Source organism: Schistosoma haematobium, chromosome 3 (assembly GCF_000699445.3).
Source record: "Schistosoma haematobium chromosome 3, whole genome shotgun sequence".
Classification (NCBI taxonomy): domain Eukaryota; kingdom Metazoa; phylum Platyhelminthes; class Trematoda; order Strigeidida; family Schistosomatidae; genus Schistosoma; species Schistosoma haematobium.
The window spans coordinates 39,949,431-39,971,528 of record NC_067198.1 but is presented as its reverse complement, the minus strand read 5'-3'; the positions used below and the strand labels follow the sequence as shown (position 1 = coordinate 39,971,528).

Sequence of the window (22,098 nt, the reverse complement as noted above, 5' to 3'; positions counted from 1 at the left end):
AACAAAGGAATGGACTTCAAGTATATTATATATTACATGAATATATATAATTTATAAGTTGTTCCTATGTAAACGTAACAATAAAATTCCTATTTGTACTTTTGGAAGTAGTTAACAATAATGATCTAATGAAAATTAATTCTGTCATGTGATTTACAAAATAAGCGTAAGTAATTATAAGACACTGCTTCAATAGATTATATGACGTTATCTGAGTAACTTTTATCGACTTTAAATTATTTTCTGTTTGCATGAACGATATGTTTCGTTGTCCTGTCACCTCATCTTACATCTAACGTTTACTCAAACAAGATAGACTGTTCATATCTAGCGTTCGCTTTAAACATACATATGTAAAACATATTTCAGCTTGGTCTTACAAGGCTGAAAGAAAAGCACGAATCACACGATGGTTCAACATTAAACTGACTATGACTACTCAACTAACACCTATGGCGATTCTATTTTAAAAAATCCACCCAAAATCTTTGTTTCCAACTCTTCATAACAGAAGATTAGTTCATTCATAAAACAAAGCTTAAACAGTGCATATATAAGAAATTTATCCAGTATTTACTTTTACCTAAATCTCAATATATTATTTATGTAGTTATGACGTTTGTTTTAGTTACGTTGTATTATAAAATGTCCATCTTACGTAAATTATCTTTCATCTCGACTTATATTGTTATTATTAATTGTTTCCGGTTTCGTTTCATTTAATCCTTTGATGCTTTCATCTTTATTTATTAAAGCCAAAGTACATTTATTTATGCAATTTTTTCCTATTGATTAAATTCAATAAAGGAAGAGGAATAAACGTAGCATAATAATATAGACTTATCCATTTAATTAATTCTCTTCAATTGCTTACAACTTAAAAACAATGGTATTAATTATTGTTAAATTATGATAAATAATTCAGATGACCTAAGATAGTTTTCTAATTGCAAGATTTTTTGGATATAATCTGGAACTAGTATGAAGCCAATAATAATGTTTCCCATACATACAATACTATAAGGATTATCCCAATAATCAAACAAAGAAAAAGGTAAGCAGAGTAGAGAAAAATGTTAATCATCAAAGAAGTTAAAATTGAAAGAGAATATATTTAGTAACAAAACATAAACTTAAAAATGATCACAACCAATAAGAAAACCAGGAAGGTTATACAGAAGTTTGAATTAGGAAAAATATACTTAAGATTATCCCTAGAAGAAATAATTTAAGATTAATTAACAAAATCTAGTTAACTTAGGGTAGTTCTATAATTGCTCGACACTAATGTATATACTTAACTTCATATAAACGAGGATTATATATATTTCTGATAGTTCTAAATATATTCCTTCCCTTATATTTAGTTCTCTTTCTGGTTAGACTAAAAATTCAACTTTTTCTGTTAAGTACTCATTATGATTTTATAAAATCAGTACTTATTAATTGATCACAAATTAGTTAGCAGCATATTGAAAAGTTTAAAATTCCTAATAGAAATAATTATGAATGAATACGGAAGTGATTTATTATAAAGCTTAAGTACAGCTATTATTATAATATTCAATAGTTTTATAAGCAATGATGGATAGTGGCTAGCAGTGGAATCCAGGACGCACGTTTCGTCCCATTTGGGACTCATCAGCTGGATGTGCCTGCACCTCAGAGGACGAAACGCGCGTCCTGAATTCCACTGCTAGCCACTATCCATCTTTGCTTATAATGCTTGTAAATTAAGGCAATATCGAGGCAATACGCACAGCATGTACATATGCCAATAAGAAACTGATCGATTTCAGTCCTAAAACATCAATGGGAAAATTCAAGTAAAACAATATCAAGTGAATTCAATGGTTTTATTTAATGTACAACGTGGACCAAGCTTTTATGATATATATATATATATATATATATATATATATATCCCTTTATTGCTTAATGCAGTGACAGAAGTTATGTAATAATTAATAGATAAACAGATGTATGTGAGTAAAAGTATAATAAGTTCAATTAATAAAATGAAATGACAGGTCATTTGTGAATCAATCTAGTCTGTTGAATAAAATGTTTAGTAAAAATTAAGTTTATATTGGTAATCAAGTTTCGTAAGTTTCTTTTGAAACTTAGTATCATTTATTCTCACACAGTCAGTCAGTTAGTTATTCAAAAGACTAGTAGAACTTAGTACTTATGAACATCGGTTCAACCTACCATACCCCAGCAGCATAATAAGATGAAACTGCCAGGCCAAATCCCAGATTAGCAAAAGTATTACCAGTATTGGTGGTGGTAGAAAAGATTATGCAATGAAGATATAATTTTAGACAGATTAGTGGAATTAAAACAATTTATAAGACAATTTAGAAACTTAGGATATAAACGAAAATAAAGAGTGAATGCACATGAGCCACAGAGAACCATTCTGAGACATGTCACCCAACATCCAGTAAATTTATAGTTATATAAGGTAATTTGGACATACAATGCAACATATTTTATATCCTTCAATTAAGTAATTAGAGAGCTCTTCATTATCCTTAGTTATTGCTTGTTTATCTATGGTGATTAATATTCAAAAAAATCAATTACAAACTCGTCCAATTGTTCCACTGATGTGACTATGTTAAACTATTTTTCATATTCAGTGGTTACAACTGAATGTTTGTGCAATTAGATATATTGTTTTGTTGTAGCAAATAATTTCTGAAGAGGTTTTCTTAAACATTAAGTCACAATCTTAGCTAATGCACTCCCTTTAAATCTCAGTCTATATAAACAGTTACTACTTAAAAATATTTATTATTTTGTGTTTCAGGTTTACATAGGTATACATGCTTATTTATTAGTTTTGTCGAAGAAAATATATTTCATATAGACTACTACTTATGACCTAATATATCTAATTTATCTATTAAAAATAATATTGGAATCAATAAGTTATTGGGATCAACATATAAAATCTAATATGAAATAATTAATTAATTAACGTACAAATCGACAGAGTTATTATCAGTTACTCTTTGATTTTAAGTCAAACTTGATCTTTTTAATTTATAAACAATTTTCATCTCTAATAAATAGAATCCAGTGAATGATGTCCACAATTAAAGATTAAAAAACTGTTTTACACTTGACAAGGTTAAACTTCACTAATCAAGAATTATCAACAAAACTCAAAATGAATGAGGCAACTCTGAGAAATTTTATAATACAAACAAATAGTTATCTCCTATTTCTTGACTTTCAATAGTTGATGATAGTAACCGATGGATAGACACTTTGGATGACATGGCTCAAAATAGTTTACAATGGCGCAAGGGAATCCACTCTTTGTGTTCTCCCAAATCCTAATATTCCAAATTCTTCATGTCTTTTTTCTTCTGTTTTCAAATTTATTTCACTGGATTACACTTCTTGAATAACATCTTCAAGTCCTAATGTTTCCGATTACTGCTTATATTCTTATTACCTCTACCACTACGGGATTTGAATCGACAACTGCATCATCTCTGTGCTAATGTGGTATGGCAACTCGGACTGATGTACGTACGTACGAAGTTCTACGTTATTACTGACTGACTGAGTTGTTTAGCTAGAATAAGTAATGTATTCTTATTTCTACCTGGTAATTCTTTTTCAGTAAAATATTAAAATATTTGGACAAACTGTTTTTGTTAACTTTTTTATTCAAATTATACAAACACACATCAAAATGTATTGTATTACAATAAATTTTAGTGCATCAGAACGTATGTATATAGATGTTTATAATACTGAAATTGAATGAAACAATATTATAAATGGCAGAAATGGTTAACTTAGAGTTGATTAAATCTTAAATGTATGTCATATAAGGTCATATAAACAGAAAACTCATAAAGAAACAAAAATTAGATGAATCAAATTTATAATCCTTATTTTTTTAAAATATAAATTTAAATTTCAGTAGAAAAAAAGTTATTCTCTTTAACCGTTTCTGTTATATCCTCGTGAAGATTAAATTACGGGTAACTCCTGAGAACTATTAATGGACTAATATTATATATATATAATTATTATATAACGATTCAGTAATTAGATTGTGTATATTCATATTCCTCTTATTATAAGCTCCATTTTGACGTATAGATTATTATTATACTATTAACTGTTCTTAATTTATACTAAGTTTATTGATTACCGTCTCCCACGTTTACAGCAACTTTCTGGTTTGATCTTATATAACTGTTATTTTCTATTTTATGGAGAGATGCGGTCTATTTGGCTGATATATAAACCAAGTATGTTTGAAATAAATGATTTGCATAGTGGAAGCTGTTATTGGTGTTCTGGACTCAACTAGATGAGGCGGATAAAGAACCAATAAAGACTCTAGGCTGCTTATACCGGTCGAACGTCATTGGTTTGGCACAGTGCTAAGATAGTATAAGTCGTATTTCGGTTGACGAATAAATCACGTGATAACTAGCCGGTCTTAAAGTCACAACAGTTCCATTTTCAAAATTAATTACAGTCGCATTTCAATGAAATTGATCATTTAGCATGTTTAAGTTAAAATCATCAGCGTAAGATATTGAAATATTACTTTAATTTCCATAACATGTTTTTCAACACATTTGAATGAAATTCAAACGAATAGATTTAAAAGATTTAGAATGACTCCAAAGTTTAGATATCTGAACTCAATGTCAGTCACATTATTCTATACACGACATTGAATAACCTTCATGGTTTGTATAGAACACATGGTATAAGTCTAACACCGGAATTGAAGAAGTGAGTTTTGTCCTATTTAGGACTCATTAGTTAGATGTATCTACATCTCAATATTGATTTTCATCCATGGGTCTGTAAGATAACCATGTAGATAAATAAATCAGTAGACTAGTCCGACACTAAATATCACGACCCATTTGTTCTCCCTCTGTGTGTTCACAGATAAATGTGATTTTTTCTGAGAATTAACAACAGTAGAATACAACCAGTGTGAAGTAGTAATTTATGCCATTTTCTTTGGTCACTAAAACTATTAAAATACGGCTGGTAAACTAATCAGATTTTCGGTTGTTTCGTATTTTTCTTTGCCCAATTTCACTCGTTTGTTTCAAGTAAAACTGTTCCAAGCATTTAAATTGTTCCATGGTTTATGCTATTGTCATTTAAACTTTTTTAATTTTCTTTTCGTTGTTTGTCACTTTTCCCATCTCTCTTTATATTACTACGAAGTATGACAAGATAAAATGGGTCAATACTTGTATTGTGTTCATTTTTAAATACAAAAGAACGAGTATTACTAGCCGCCAATTATCTATTTTAATTAAAGTTGGATAGTAATAAGCACTGGAATATAAAAGGTGCGTTTCCTTTAATTAGGGACTCATCAACTGGATTTACCTACATTTGTGTTGATATTCACAAACGAACTTGAACCCAGTATTTTTTTTACTGACAACATCCATTGTACTATAATCTCGACTACTGAGTTCAATTGTTGCTACTTAATAACATAATCGGAACAATCCACTAAAGATACACATATGACAAAAAAGACTGATCGATTGCAGTTTTCAACAAGTGGAAGATTCAAACACAAATATAGCATCGGTCAATTAGTTTAATGATAAAGATAGTTTCCAAAAGAAAAGAATTGAAGATAAAAGAATTAAATCCTGATTTCCTTAAACTGTATTGGACATAAAATTTCAGCATCTCAATTCAGCTAGAGAAATAAGAATGTATATTGATCAATTTAGACTCATTAAACCATGATTGATTAATGAGAGGTCAATTTACTTTATTAATTCATTATCGTTCAATTGACCAGTATCAGATACCACTGCAAAAATATTAGGTAGATCTTAATTCTATGTCATTTAATTAATTAAACATGCTATATTGCATAATCTTAAACGATCCTTTAATATTGAACATTCAATCAACTTATCATTCAAAAACAAATTAATTGGTTAATAGTGAAATCAAAAATTGTTCCTATAAAAGTAAAACTTACAAATCAATGATAACAATCTGGATACTTTTTTAAATAAATAAAAAAAATTTTCCCCATATTTGATCCATATGGACTAGTCGGTATTTTAAAACAAGATGTATTGAATTCAATAAAAAGTACAAAATAAAAATAGAATATTTTATCAGTTTATTTAATTTTTCTTTAAAAAATAAAATATGACAAAGTCGTCAAAGTTAAATTGTTCACTTCTAATTATTGTATTTTGTTTTATTAGAATCAATGAAAATTAACATGTCATTGGCGGCCTGCTTGAGCATCTGGGCTACCTGTTCCTGCCATCTAGATATTTCAACAAGTTATCTATTTTTGTTTGTTTTAATATATCATTATGTCTATTAATCGCACAACCTATTCTGCTGCGCTTCTGAAAAGTGTACAACCTTTCGTTGTCAAAGTTACAAAAAGCTCAGTAAGAGACGATGTGGTTGCTGGCAACATACAACGAAAAGAATGTACATTATTCAAGTGTTCATTTACTGGATTGCTAACATCTAACTGGCGATCACTCAATATTTATCGCCAGAACCAACCAAGAAGAAAGAAACGGAAACTTGTTGAAATACTTTGTGCTGAGAATTCTATATTGTACCAAAAATATAATATTGAATAAAGCTAATAATAATAATAATACAAATTCACTTGGTATTGTTTATTTGAATCTTTCTATTGATGTTTAAGACTGTAATTGATCAGTCTCTTATTGGTATATGTGCATACTATGCATATTGCCTCGATATTGTCTTAATTCGCAAGTATTATAAGCAAAGATGGATAGTGGCTAGCAGTGAAATCCAGGACGCGCGTTTCGTTCTATTTGAGACTCGTCAACTGGATGTACCAGCATCTCAGATTTGATGTTCACTCCGGGACTCGAACTCGGTATCGTTCGCTTCAAATGCCATCGCGTTATCCGCTTAGCTACTGAGTTCTGATAGCCACTTGCTTGTGCAATAAGGTGAAGTTTAGATTCACTTTGTACTGTTTTACTTAAATCTTCCCATTGATGCTTAGTGTTATAATTGATCAGCCTCTTATTGGCATATGTGCATCCTGTGCGTATTGCACCGACATTGCGAAAAATCTCTTCTCGTTATAATATAGAGTTTCGTGAACATTATATTACAGTATGAATAGGAACGTTTTTTTACAAATGCATATTTATGAAGATCATACATTAAGAGAAGTTTATTGAACAAGCTAACCTTAGATAAACTACAGTTGAAAAATCAACAATCACTGAATAAAAAACGTATTACCTTTAGACAACTAAGTTGAAGAAAAAACAAACAATTATTTACATCAGAAGGGGTTTGTGGAGATTTTAGAAATTTCACAGATTGAAATCATGGGTCAATTGAAGCTAGACCACCATGGAAAACCTGGAAGCACTGGACGGCCATTTCGTCCTACTATGGGGCTCCTCAGCAGTGCGCATCCGCGATCCTGCACCCCGCGAGATTCGAACCCAGGACCTATCAGTCTCGCGCGCGAGCGCTTAACCTTTGAGCCGGCGTCGAACGGTGTTAATCTCTCATTTTAACCAATCTACGAAATTTTAAATTCTATAACATTAAAATATTTTAAAAAATGCATATATTCAAATTGAAGAGAATCGTTTATTATTCAATAAATAAGAATAAAAAAGAAATAATAATTCAAAGCAATTAGTCCCTTTGATAAATTCCGATAATGTAATAAGACGAAGGTTATCAGAATTATGTGATGTATAAGCGCAATACATTTCGAGCAATCTGATCACACATATACTTGTTCTTACCTTAAACTTGCCCTGGTAAATATTGACTTATTATCCAGAGTGATTAGGTTTCGAATTGTGTTCACATTATTATTACTCTTATTATTATCCTTATATCTTCTTACCCTCCATTTCTAGTCTAGATGATCTTTTATTTTTGTATATAAATGCTCTTAACAAGTATATGTGTGATCAGATTGTTCGAAATGTACTGCGCTAATATATGACATAATTCTGATAATCTTCGTTTTCTTATTACACTATCGAAATAATAATTCAACGCTAAATGAAAATGCTGAAAGATTCTACTCAATAAGTTATCTTATGAAGATTTTTAGGTGAAACAAAACTATACCAAAGACCCTGAGCTAGCCTAAAAGTGCTCTTGTAAACTTTAATTCAATTATTAGTTAATCAAAATACAGATAATATGAATAATCAACAAATTACTACACTGGACCATACATGTTCGAAATTATAATAACTTTTTACACAATTAATAAACTTAATAATATCTACCATTAGATTCATCGATAATAAAATCGGTATGGAAACTCGTTCATGTGAATCTGTGTCATTTTAATCTTAAAGCCTTTCTGGGGGTGAATATAGTACTTTAAGCTTAACCACAGTGCTTCAACATTATTAATGTATATACCGAAATGCTCTGTGATTATGTGTACAAATGATGGTCCCGGATTGCACAACCATATATAAATAAGTAGTTTTTCTGTATCGGTTATATCCTGATGCGTCGTGGACCTCGAAGGACCCCACAAACACCCTTAACGTTATCTTGAGTTACATCCGGTGCAGTCAACGAGTAATTACTATTTCATGTATAATGTACATCAGGAACCCATGTTTCTTGTATATCAACATTAAAAACTTGCCATGTTTATTATGTTGTTGCTCAACAGATACATTTGTCGATTTTGAGTTCTATAAGAACAAAGTATGGGCAAGTTTTAATTAGCTCTTAATAAATTTTGCGCAAAAAATAAAGCCAGTATTTCTTGAATCTGGTTGGTTTACTAGTATAGTAAAGATATGGCAGTTCTTTTGTTTTGCAAATAGTTTGAAGAAATTATATTATAACTATCTACAACTATAACATAATTAACAGATATTTTTCTACATTTAAAATATCCCAGTAGGACTCAGCCTCTACTTTCCAAAGGATTGAATTTAAAACTATCAGATTTTACAAGAACCACCAAATATATCAACGTGTTCAGGGTTTCTACAACCTTGTGAAGATTATTTTTTCATAAAATGGGATTACAACAGGTAATCCATTTACTAAGATAAACTAATCCATTTGATTCTCATTTACGTGTACACAATATTTTTGACTTCCTAATCTATAAGACAGAAAAACGTTTTAATAAAATATACGACTAAAACCGGGACATGCAAAATAAAATCAGAATTTTTTGTAGAAACAGAGAAGTGAGAATTGTGTCATAAAAATGAACAGGGAACACAGCTAATATATAAGCAGAGAAAATAATGGCCAGCAGCGAAACCCAGGGCGCGCATTCCTCTTTATTTGAGACCCGTCTACTTCTAGCCACCATCATCTTTGCTTATAATGCTTGTGACTTAAGGTAATATCAAGGCAGTTCTCACAGGATGCATATATGCTAACAAGAGACTGACCAAATGCAATCCTAAACGTCAATGGGACGATTCAAACAACCAATACAAAAATGAACAGTTAACATATATTGAAACAGTGGAAGTCAAACAGGAAGACGATTCAGATGGATATTGTTCAGGTGTAGTAGTATTGTCACTGGCTTTTGCGCCAAGTCATGTCTTAAAATGTCTCAAGTCACTAAATTCTATAGTCTTTGTGATCTCAAACCACGAAATTAGCATATTTACTAACAGATTGCAGTTCAATATAATTACTGTTTATTACCAAACTCCTGGTTACAGACTAATCCCCGCTCTTTTTTTCCCACATATTTTTGGCCGTATAAAAGACCCTGGGACTAAATTCCACGATCATAAAAACGAAGTCAGTATCTTGCTTTGATAACTAATGAATTAAGTATTGTGGAATAAGCCAGAATTATATTCAGTTTCACGAGTATAAATAAAACCTATTAAGCTCTCATTTATCATCTCTATAATATTTAACATGTAACCTCTCTTCATGGCATACACAAAACTATTCAACCAAAAAAATTTATTTATTGAATACTGTGTCACATTAATTAATGAACCAGTGAACATTTATAATTTTGCTTATATCAACAAAGGAAACTGCACCGGTTACTGGTGTTTGTAAAATCAATTTCATCATTAAAGGTATCAGTTATTTAAGAGTCTTTTTCGAAAAAGTGAAAAAGGAGTCAGATCGTGAAAACTTAATAATGGCTAATCCCAGGAAATAAAATTATCAACTTTATCTTGAAATTTCGTTGGCTTTAATTCCTTACTACAATCACATAAAATGATTTTCTAAGATAATCTTTTCTCTTTTAAATAAGTTTTTCCTAGACTTTTGCCAAAATTAGAAGCTATAGATCTAGTAGTTAAAAAGGTTACTTAAATTATACCCATCAACCTCAAAACTATTATATAAGGTTGTTGGTTTGTCCCTACAAATTAGTCTTACCAGTCAAAGAATTTCCACATATTTTTCATCTTTATAGATGGATTATTTCAAATAGAATGAATTGTCACGGAATTTTGAGAAAGATGTCACATGATTATGAAATTTGTAGTCTCCTTCTAAAACTATTGGATTCTTAAAATCAATTAAATGGATTTCGTTTGGAAATATAACAAATAGTTTTCAGAAATCCTAAATGTAGGTAAAACTAATCAATTTGGTTAACATTGTTTTGCCACCTTATATATATATATATATATAATATGTTCTATGCAGAATATAATGTTAACAAAAGATATTTACTATAGTGTTTATTATCAGGAAAAATTACTAAAAGCTTTTAAGATCGAGTAATGTTACACGTTCTTTAAAGAAATAATGTTTATTTCATATACAAATGCACACTAGCATGAAATCTAGATACAGTATTTTTGATCGATCACCTTTTTTCACTTCATGTTAGAACATTATGCATTGAACATCAAATCACTTATAGAATTTAAGTATCCAAGTGTTGTTTTTGGTAGTTCGATGTGTGATTGATAAAATAATGAATCTGTTTCGATAACATTAAAGACTAAAAACTAACTTTACCTATAAAAGTTGATGTAGATAAATGATACAATTAGACTGTAGGTTTTAATCTCACTTTATGACCTAAATAATCACTTCATTACAAAATTTAAACATACTTGATATAATGTAATAGAAATTTATGGGATATTTACCATGTACTTTATAAGAAGTTAGTTTGCGCAGAATAATCTCTCAAGTAATTTGGAACTCTAGTAACATATTGAAGTAATAGGTGCAGTCTGTAATTCTTACCATTTTTGGGAAATATATTCTTTTTTCATGGAATTAAAATGTAAATCTACGTCGTTTTTACTACCATAGCTTTTTTTATCCTTTCGTTTCTCTTCATATCTGTCAACTGGATAATTATCTTTCATAATTCTGACTCGTAAATTATTTCTAGCCTTCTCTTACACCCTGACTAATACGTAACCTCGAATCACATTATGATGCAATCTTAGTTGACTCTATAGAAATCTAAGATGAACTAGGAATATAAATAAAATACTTCTTTGAACTTTATCTCTAATTTGTTGAATGTAGTATCTTCAACTGATAAATTTTTATGACTGGAAAATTTCATGAATATGATTTTATACTGGTACTTTTTAATGAAAGCTATCAACATCTAGAAATTTTCAAGCTAGCATAGAACAAACGCCACGACGTTTCAATGCTTGATTTTTAATCTCTTTAGGGATGCTGATGACGTAAATTTTAACATACCTGAACTAAAATACAACTTTTCTAGCATCATCTATCTTCCAAGAATTTCTTAGTCTGTTTGGCAAAGGAAAGCTATAGTTTTAACTAACAGCAAACGCTTCCTTTCTAAAAACAAACAACAACGTTTTAAACCATCACAGTCAAACAGTTTGGCCGCAAATATTTAAGTAGTTATATTCAGGTAAGAAGAAGAATTGGTTTTACTAGAAATAATTACATGTTTGACTAACTTAAAAACAGAGTCTGGGTCAAAAATATTAACCATAACATACCTCGTAAATGCACAAGATCATATAAATGGTTGGATGTTATAAACTTTTGATATTAATTAACATGTACCTACTTTCGACATCATCTATTATTGTTTTTTTAATTAAATAACCGAGAACAGTAGTATGTAGTGTGTTTTGTTATTACTGGTAAAAAATAATGAATCAGAAATCTCCACGTCATCTTGAGACTAGCATTCAAGTGAATAAATTTAACTGTGTTCATAGGTTAATGGTCAGTAGTTGTCGGATTTTGTGTGCTATATTGTGATTAATATTTTTTTGCACTGATTGGTTTATAATTTGACCACATATAATAACGCTGTTATCACAGAATGATCAGCGTTTCTAGTTATTTCAGGAAGATAATCTTTTATTCATATTGAACGAATTGACAGGGGGTAAGGATTGTATCTAAAAAAACATACCTATGTCTCAAGTATTTCATGATTAGCATATCGTTTCCCCAGGGTGTAATTAACAAGTCAGTAATGCTGAGGTTCCGTATAGGAGTAATATATAAAAATCGTGAGCTGGTTTATATACGGTGAGGCGTCATTGAGTCAGGTGGTCAGAACGTTTGCAACATATTCTCAACTGTCAATTAAAATGTACTGTTTTTTCTATTATAGTATGTTTACAGATGGGTAACAATAGCCAGATGAAAACATAAAGGCCTAACTCATATATGCATATGCAGACTTCGTGATTTAACCTATCAAAATAATCATAAGTTATGCCTACAGATTTTAGGTTACATAACTGATGATCGTTTTTAGTAATACAGGGGCTGAAATTCCATCACTTCCTACGAAACCTTCAGCTTGTTGTTATTTCATAATTTTCATTAATGACTTTTTCGGACTTTTTTCAATTACATTTTCCGTATTAAGTATACCGCCACCATTTATGTAGTCATATATAATATCCTGGTCTTTTGCTTGTTTATCTCTTATCATTGTAAAGCATGGCAATATTTGTCGAATTGAAACTTGTCCTAGATCCTGAATTGTCAACGATTAATTGATTGACTTCAGAAATATTCCTGAAAAATTTCTGAGATTAGTTAGACTTGAATTGATAACCTTTGGGTACTATTTAAATGTTTGAATTAAAACTAACTTAGACCAAATAGTTACAATGAGGGTGTTTATATTGAAATTCGTTCTTACAAATTCGTACTAGTGCCCTAGATATTCTCATTTCAGCATAAAAATGATTAGATTCAGGCGAAGAGAAAGAGAGAAACGATTTATTTCATAGGGCATTTGTCAATTAATGCATTTATTGATCTGAAAGTAATAACCGAAACGGAAAGTCAGTACAAAATAAACAAATCGATCTCCCACTTAGAATTATTTTACAAAATATATATAATAAGAGGAAGACAATAACAACAATGCTAACAATCAAGTCAGCATTTATCACTATAATTTTAAGACAGTTAATATTTTTAAGGTCATATTATGAGGAAAACTAGTAGAACATTCACTTATTTCTGTTTAATTCATTTTAAAAATTCATCCCATTTTAAGGAATTTTCAACAGAGAGTTAACTTTTTTATTATTAAGCAGTATATATATAGGTGGCCTGAAGCAGTTGACCTTATTTAACATATACAGTATATGATGCTTATGAATTAAGGAAATATCGAAGCAATACGTTCAATATGTACATATGCCAATAAGATCAATTGCAGGCCTAAACATCAATGGGATGATTCAAGTAAAACAATACCAAGTGAACATACAATAAATGTTAGAGAATATATATAATCAAGTGTTCCGATTATATTTATTTAACAAAATGTGTTCAACAAATATGCTTTGTAATATTTATTTGCATTCCGGTATTATAATTAGCGAAGATAGAGAAAAAAGCTTATTTAATGAGTAAATACATAATTACTGTTTAGTTGAAGGGATGGATGCAAACTACTGAATAAGTCCTAATTTCTCATACACTTTTTTCGAAATGCTTACTGCTCTCCTAAGACAGTTGCCACTAAAGAATTTACTTAGCTTGAAGTTAAAACTATAACTTTTATTCATGAAAATTTGGAGAGTAGTAAACAAATGTTAAAAGAAATTCTAGGTAGTTTAGCATAGAAATAAAACCTAGTGGATGTCACTCCTACAACTTTACATTTCAACCTAAAGAGAAAATTTTTACAATTAGGCTTTCATATACTCAAGAAACTACGAATGTTTTATTTACACATATAGGCATATCAAGATGTCTACTATAAACTATGTTATCTTCAATGTAATATATATATATATATATATATATATATATATATTTATATATATATATACGTAATTTTTTATGGTCAGACATAACATTTACTAGTAAAATGTCTAAGCATAAATCAATGAAAGAAGAAATAGAGATTTATATCAAAGAATTTAAATGAAATACCATATTCATGTAGTAACCGATCATTCCTTACTTTTTTTAATAGAAACAAAGTTATGGTAAAAAACAAAGAAGGGACAGTATTAATTAAAGGAAGTTCTATACTACAAATAAAACTGACTAATATTTAGTTTTAAGCAATTTTTCTAATTTATACTAAATCTATACAAGATTTCGTAGTACTATTCTAATGATTTTTAAATTTTATTCAGCATTGGGACTCATAAACTGTATGTTCCTGTATATGTGTTAATATTCATATGAGGACTAAAACCTAAGGGATATTGTTTCAGACAACATTAAAAAACATACACATATCTCAACAGAGACTGATCAGTTTCAGTCCTGACTATCAACGAATACTGATTGTTTTGCATAGTGACCTAAAGGCAAAACTAAAATGTAAGAGGTAGAGACAGAGAGAAAGGGAAGACACGTTTTTTGGAGATATAATCGAATCGCTTGTTTGAGTCATATGGTATAAGTGATCTTTTTTAATGTTGTGTTATGGGATTGTGATTATTAGGCATTACATCACAATCTAGCACACGTGATACAAGATTACTGAAAACTATCAACAGGAAATTTTGATCCTAAACTCCCTCTTTACCTACGCTAATTAATGAACTGTACATATTTGATTGGTAAACTTGGTACAACCATCCAAAAACTTTTAATACTGACTAAATAATTTATTACTGAAATCATAGAGCTTATACTGACACTATGTTTATCTTGATTGATGAATTTAGTTTATGTTTGAACGTTGACCAATTCTATGCAGCTTGAATTTCGAGTATTAGCTAAACTTCACTGATCAACTTCAATCTAACCATGTCAATTGAGTAGCCTAATACTTCCGTGAAGCACCTTGACTTTATATTTGTCGTACATAAGTATTTTTGAGGGTATAACATTATCTATGCCAGATGGTTTAATTGAGAAACTTCCGATGACATTTTCAATGAAATCAGGACTATTTTACTTAAAATTAGCGCTCTAAGATTTAAATTTTCTTTACTGGTTAATTCTTTTTACACAAAAAGCAGTTTTACGTCCAAACGTCCGTCACTATACACAAATAATGATTTGACTAGATGCGTACAATCATTGCACAGATTTCGATTAAACTTAGGAATTTCTTGTGAGGATTACATATCTGATCATAAAATAATGTATTCGGAAAAACAATTAAGAAGCATTGTATAGTTTGACATGTAATTTAACTAACAGGATAAAGAAAAACAGTCACTTCTACTTGTTTAATCAGGAAGTAATCTGAACTTGAAGTGCCAATTAAGTATTAAAGAAGTACTTGTACAAAAATAACGCTGAACATTACAAGCTTTGTTGGTATATCACCTCTTTATGTGACAGTCTCAATAAATTGCACTGTCAATACCAATTAAAATCTGGATGAGTGTTTCATTCTTCATAAAGCTCGTTAGCTGTATATGTCTAGGATTTATGTTTTCACTGAGATGGAAATCTTATACAGATGATGGATAAAGTTATCTACCTATGGCCTATGTCCTGATAGGAATCGATAAAGTGAGATCAAAGATAATCAAAACAATAAGCCCTAAAAAATATTCATAAATATCAAATCCGTTAAAAGTTTAATAAATACCACAACTCAATGGTTTATTTGACAGTGCGTTGGCTTTTATAGCATAAACATCAACATCAGGATTGAGGTAGACTTATTTGATAAGTTTCAATTAAGAAGTATATATGCCGGACCCCGATGTAGCCCGTTATTAAAAAAGTTCAAATGCCTTTTACACGTTTGCAAAAAAATGTTCTTAAAAAGTTCATTTTGCACGTCATTCTAAATTAAAATTCTGTTTATCTTATCTGTTTTAATATAACAAACTCAAGAAGATAAGAGAAATCATTTCACTAAATGTCATGTTATATTTTTTTTAAAATGAAAAGCTTAAGATTCAGAATTCATAGCTTGAAAACTAATTACATTTTTTTCTTGGTATTCAACAAGTAGATATATTTTAATTCCTGTTTATAAGGCATATATATATAATCAAGTCGTTGTATATCTAAACATAAAATTTCGGATATTTTTCAGTTCGGTTATCCAGCAAGTGATACGAATTATTGCTTCCATTAAAAATCACAATTCAAAAGTTAAATTCCACCATATTTATGCTTTTCGTTAGTCTCTTTGGGGTGTGCTACACTGAACTTATTTTTGTCAGACAGCTGATAACTATCAAATTTTTGGTGGAAATTATGCTCTATTATCTAGAAGTTGCTAGTTAAATAAACAAAAATTTGTTCGAAATATCTGAGTACAACACACTTGGACAATGAAAGCAGCGCAGATAATCTCAGTTAGAATAAGTGAAGTGACATTCTGAGTTTAGTGGTTATTAATAGTGGAATTTCGAATGCATTTGTTATAACATCTGAAGTTTATTATTTTAATGTATCTAAATACCGCCATAAGTCGTTATATATATAATTTGGTTAGCCATGATTCGTGGATTCATTTACCATTTTAATAAATGAAGCTATATTATACATATATATATATATATATATATCCCAGAGTTTAGTAGACCATGTTAAAACTATGGGCCAATCAAATCCCAATATAACGCATTTATTTCAAACATTGTACCATTAAACAAACTTGCTCTAATTGAGGCTTTTAAAACCAGAAATAATATAAAGTAGTTTGAGAGGCAGCATCTACTATACTGTTCACTTACAACGTCCAGTAGACATTCTACCTACTTTTAGAAAGTTTTAGTATAGTAGTGTAACTCACTTGTTCAAACTTGACTTTTTGACGTAACACTACAAATCAGATATTGGATAACAATCAATAACCATCACATAGGGATCATAAGTTACGGCTTACTATATGAGCTAAAACTGAATCACTAATTAGCTCATAATGAACTTTAATTTTGATTCTATCATGAATGAAATCTAATCAACCAACTCCAATAAAAATTATAACTGTTCCAGCGAACAAAGTAGAAACTTTGATGAATTAAGAAATAATATTCAATTGATAATCAGGTGTTTTAGTGAATATTGTCCTCTCAGAATATACAAAATAGTTATTAAATAATAACTCACGATTACAGCCCAAATCATGGCAAGTAAGAAATACAGGCTTTGAAGGCATAATTCTGCCCTGAAAAAATGAATTACAATAAGCAATGGAAAATAAAGACTTCCACATCATTCATGATATTTATTGTAACAATAATTATGGTTTCAAAGATAAGTGTCTTCACTAGCATGCACGTACATTAAAAAGATATAGTATTTGAGCAAATTTCATAAAAGTTGTTATAGTACCCCGAATATATCAGAAAAGCTACAAATATCTTCCCATCTGTACACGCAAAAGTTGACCATATATATTTAAGACACCGTAGTAGACTTTTACTTTGATTAAAATAATAGAACTTTATGCATTAGATGCTTGGAAGAAGTGTTTTTCACGTATACTTTGCGTTATAAAACACTTCTAAAACTTATGCTATACTGCTGCACTAAAACTTAACAGGACGCATGGAGCTGTTTGTAGTGTGACTATTACCACTTGCCCAGTCTTTGCAATTTACCTTATATTGGCTATAGGAACGTTAAACAGCCGCAAAAATAACAAAATGTCACAGTAGAAACTACTCTTTTTTGGCTGTGGATCTAATTGCTAAAGATGACATCATTTCCCGCAACTTCGTGAAATTTTATTTACTAACCTGTAAGCAACATAAATATTTTGGAACTCAATAGGGCTATTGCTTGCAATTTTCGACGTTTATGGAAGGAGCTACCTCAAAGTTCATGCTTTTTAAACTGAAATGCTTCCAGGTTTAGAGTTTTTAAAGCAAACAATTAAGCACTACTAAACCATTGAGTGATGTGTCGGTTTGTTCGAAGAATATTTTGTAGGTATCTATTTGAACTTTGTATTTCCACAAGTTCTTGAGAGTTCTGATGTAACTTATCCGATATTAGGTACCCAAATTATAAAGTGCTACTTTCAGAGACTAGTTCAATCGGCAACTTAGGACTAACTCATTGAAACCTAAATAAAAAATGTGGTATTGAATACCCAGAGACATAAGGTCTGTGTGTAATATGTTTAATTTGAATATAATTATCATGTTTATTTGGATAATATTTAGCGCTTGGAGTTTTCTATTGATAATATAACCAATTGGTAAGTAAACAAGTAGTCAGACAAAATTTGATAGTGAAATTTCCCGAATAGCAGATATTAGACGGATGTATTAGACACAGTTAGATGTGAGAAGAAACTCCTAGATTCTAATCATTTAAACTCCCTGCAACTCAGGTAAAAATGTTTAGATATCGGTTGGAAGATCATCGAAATGAACTAAAGTGCGTTTCATTAATCCTCATGAAATGAGCTGTGCATAAGTAGTAACTGAAAATCTGTCCCTGTAAATTTTGAACTGGTGAAGCCTATCACTTGTAAACTTGCGACTGGATATATTTGTTTTCCGGTTGCAGCAAAAAATATAACATTCGGAGTTTTTCGGATTAAATACTTATAAAACAGAACCTAAGTTTCTCAATTATCTATTCAGAAAGAAAGTCAGTTCAAATACAGCTGTCTATTCTATTTTAAAATGTCAATTTATTGTGGTTTGTCAATTGTAGTAATGACAACGGGTCATTTTTCCTTCTATGTCTTCGCAGGAACAGCATTTGACGTTACAAGCTTTAGAAGTACTGATTCCAGATTTTGCATCATGTTACATAACTGTATGTTTTTTCTCCACTCTAGAAGTTCGGTTTTCAAAGTTTCTTCGGATGACCCACAGACGTTTAACTTAGCTCTTTTCAAACCTTAATAAGGAAAATGACTACTGTTTTGATTCACAAAAAGAGATATTTGATGTAATACAGCAGTTTTATGTACAGGCAAACATTATTTTTGTTAGACGCTATTCATAATACTATCAGTTACATTTTATAAAAGGTATTGTACTTTTCGTTTTAGGAGTCACATACTTTAAAGAGTTCACCATCAAGATCATTTTGATCATTATTATCTAAGTATGGAATCTTCTTTGCATTCTATGTCTTACTTATATTTTGGCTTCGATTTTAATGCTTTGAACTGATAAGAAGGATTTCTGAATGATGACTATGGATAAGCAGTTTCTCAGTAACTAACGTGTCATCAAATACATTTCCTTCACAGGGTGTACTCACCACCTAACACCTTAATTTACCTCTGTGAGCGATTGTGAAATTTTATCATTTCTATCTCATCATGGTCCACCAAAGTTCTTGTGTGGTTGTTGCGTTTGATTGACTTGTTCTATTTAGATAGCAGATACGATGACACGGTACGGATCTTCTGAAATCGGTGCAAAATTTTCCCTTTGCATAAGGTATATTTACAACAAATCAATCTTATTTACTGTTATATATCATTACGTGGTAATAATGAAGTCCTTGAAAAAACCTTAAGTTACTCATGCTTATAAAGATCAGAGATTTTATTTTAGATGTTCAAACGCACGACTATTATGAAACTTGCCTTATAATGTTATGGTCTCTGAAGTATGGTGCCTATTTAGTCTTAAGTACAAAAAAGATGTCCATTGATCTGAAACTTAGAGTTGACGGAAATTCTGCCTAAGGTTATAAAGACCTTCAAGCGCAACATAATCAATGACTGAACTGCAAAAATGAATCAAACACTTAAACTATTCAGAATACTCCAAACTCCTTTTTGGTTAAAAATTTATCGTACCTGTACAAACACATTTAACTGACACACTTCTGTGTCAATCACGTGATGCTAAATGTAAGAAAAATTATTACGATATTGATAAATATACTGTTTCATTCGCCATTCCTATTCCAGCCATAATAAGAAATGTAGTTAACGTTTCCACAAAACAGCAACAAATAAAACGTTCAAAAAGTGTGCGAAAATAAAGTTCATTTTCGCGAAACCACAAAACAAAAGATTCAGATTCAGATTTGTGTAGTAAGGACAGAAGGCCTACGGCCTATGTTATTCCTTTTCTAGTATGCTTCTGTAAGTGTCCCGTCTTCTCTTGAAAGAGTCAATTGAAGGTGCGGACACCACTGCTTCAGGCAGCAGGTTCCAAGTATTGATGACTCGGTGTGAAAACCTGTATGCCACGCGTATTTTGTTCGTTCTTGGCTTTTCTACTCGCCTGCTATGTCCTCTGAGGTGTCCCGATCTATTGGGAAGAAAGAGAGAGAATAAGTTAGGTCCGAAATCATTTCTCAGTATTCTGTACATCAATATTAGATCTTCCCTTAGTCTGCGATAGGACAGAGTAAAGAGGTCCAGTTTTTCAAGCCGCTCTTTATATGATAAACCCCGGAGTTCCGGAATTGCACGCGTAGCTGCCCTCTGTACCTTTTCTAGTATGTCTGAGTCACCTTTTAAACAGGGGCTTGCAGCCTGAACACAGTTCTCTAACTTAGTTCTCACTAAGGATGTGTATAATGTGGTGAACATGGTAGTATCAAACTTAGTGAATGTCCTTTTTAAAGCCCAGAGGGTTCGAAACCCCTTAACTGCGACCTCCCGGCAATGGGCCGTCGTCTTAAGATCATTGCTCACTGTCACCCCTAGGTCCTTATGAGACCGGACTACGGGTAATGACACATCCCCTATGTTGTACGTATTAACCTTTGAATCCCCCAAGTGCATGTAGACACACTTTTCCGAGTTGATAGGCATTAGCCACTCTTTAGACCAGTTTATCATATTATTTAAGTCCGCCTGAAGAGTAAATGCGTCTTTGTCTCCAGTTATTACTCGCCAAATTTTTACATCGTCAGCGTATAATAACATTGGAGACTGTACTATACTTGTAAGATCATTAACGTACATTATAAAAAGTAAAGGACCTAAGACGGAACCTTGGGGTACTCCACTAAGTACTGGTCTCCAGATGGAGCACTTGGAATTTATTCTTACTTTTTGCCTACGACCTACTAGGAAATCCTTAATTCATTTCAAAAGAGGTCCGGCAATACCCTTTTTAAAACCATGTTGTGCCATGTTCAGCAAGTTATTGGTTTCCATAAATGCCGTTATGGTCCGTTTGATTATTCTTTCCAGTATTTTAATTACAACACTGGTGAGGCTTACGGGTCTGTAATTTGATGGAACTTGTCGTAGACCTGTTTTATGTATGGGAGTGACGATTGCGTCCTTCCAGTCCATAGGTAACACACCTTGGTCAAGTGACATTTTGAATATCACAGTCAGTGGGGCTGCGATATATTCGGCAATATGTCTCAAGATTTTAGGGTGTAGTTCATCTGGTCCTGTTGACTTCTCCATGTTTAGGGTGCTAAGAGCCTTAAGCACATCGTTTTGGTCGAAGTCCACGGTGAGCAGCTGGTTTGTTGACTCTGTAATTGGGTCTGGTTCTTTCTCTAGAGGAGGTTCCTGAGTGAAAACTGCCCCAAAGTAGTCAGCCATAACCTCAGCTTTTTCCTGATCTTCCTCTATCATTTCAGATTCACTTCCTACTTTAATTAGGTTGGGAATCCAGTGATGAATCCTTGTTCTGTAGTTTATGTACGAGAATATCTTCTTGGGCTGCTTGAGTGCAGATTGTGCCAGCTGCATTTCATATTTTCTTTGCGCTTCCCGAATTTTAGTTATACACTCGTTTCTTATCG

At 31.1% G+C, this 22,098-nt stretch overlaps 1 protein-coding gene across 1 annotated transcript in view; it reads right to left on the bottom strand.

Annotated features, from left to right (window-relative positions):
- The window catches only part of NDRG4_1 (NDRG member), a 123,814-nt gene extending 103,438 nt beyond the window's left edge, over nt 1–20,376 (bottom strand). The window contains exons 1-3 of the mRNA XM_051213855.1: nt 20,265–20,376; nt 20,177–20,224; nt 17,512–17,569 (exon numbers count right to left, since the gene is read on the bottom strand). Of these exons, the coding sequence (XP_051069868.1) occupies nt 17,512–17,560 (49 nt within the window). The 5' untranslated portion in view covers nt 17,561–17,569; nt 20,177–20,224; nt 20,265–20,376. The remainder of the gene's footprint in view (nt 1–17,511; nt 17,570–20,176; nt 20,225–20,264) is intronic.
- Between the last annotated feature and the right edge of the window lie 1,722 nt (nt 20,377–22,098).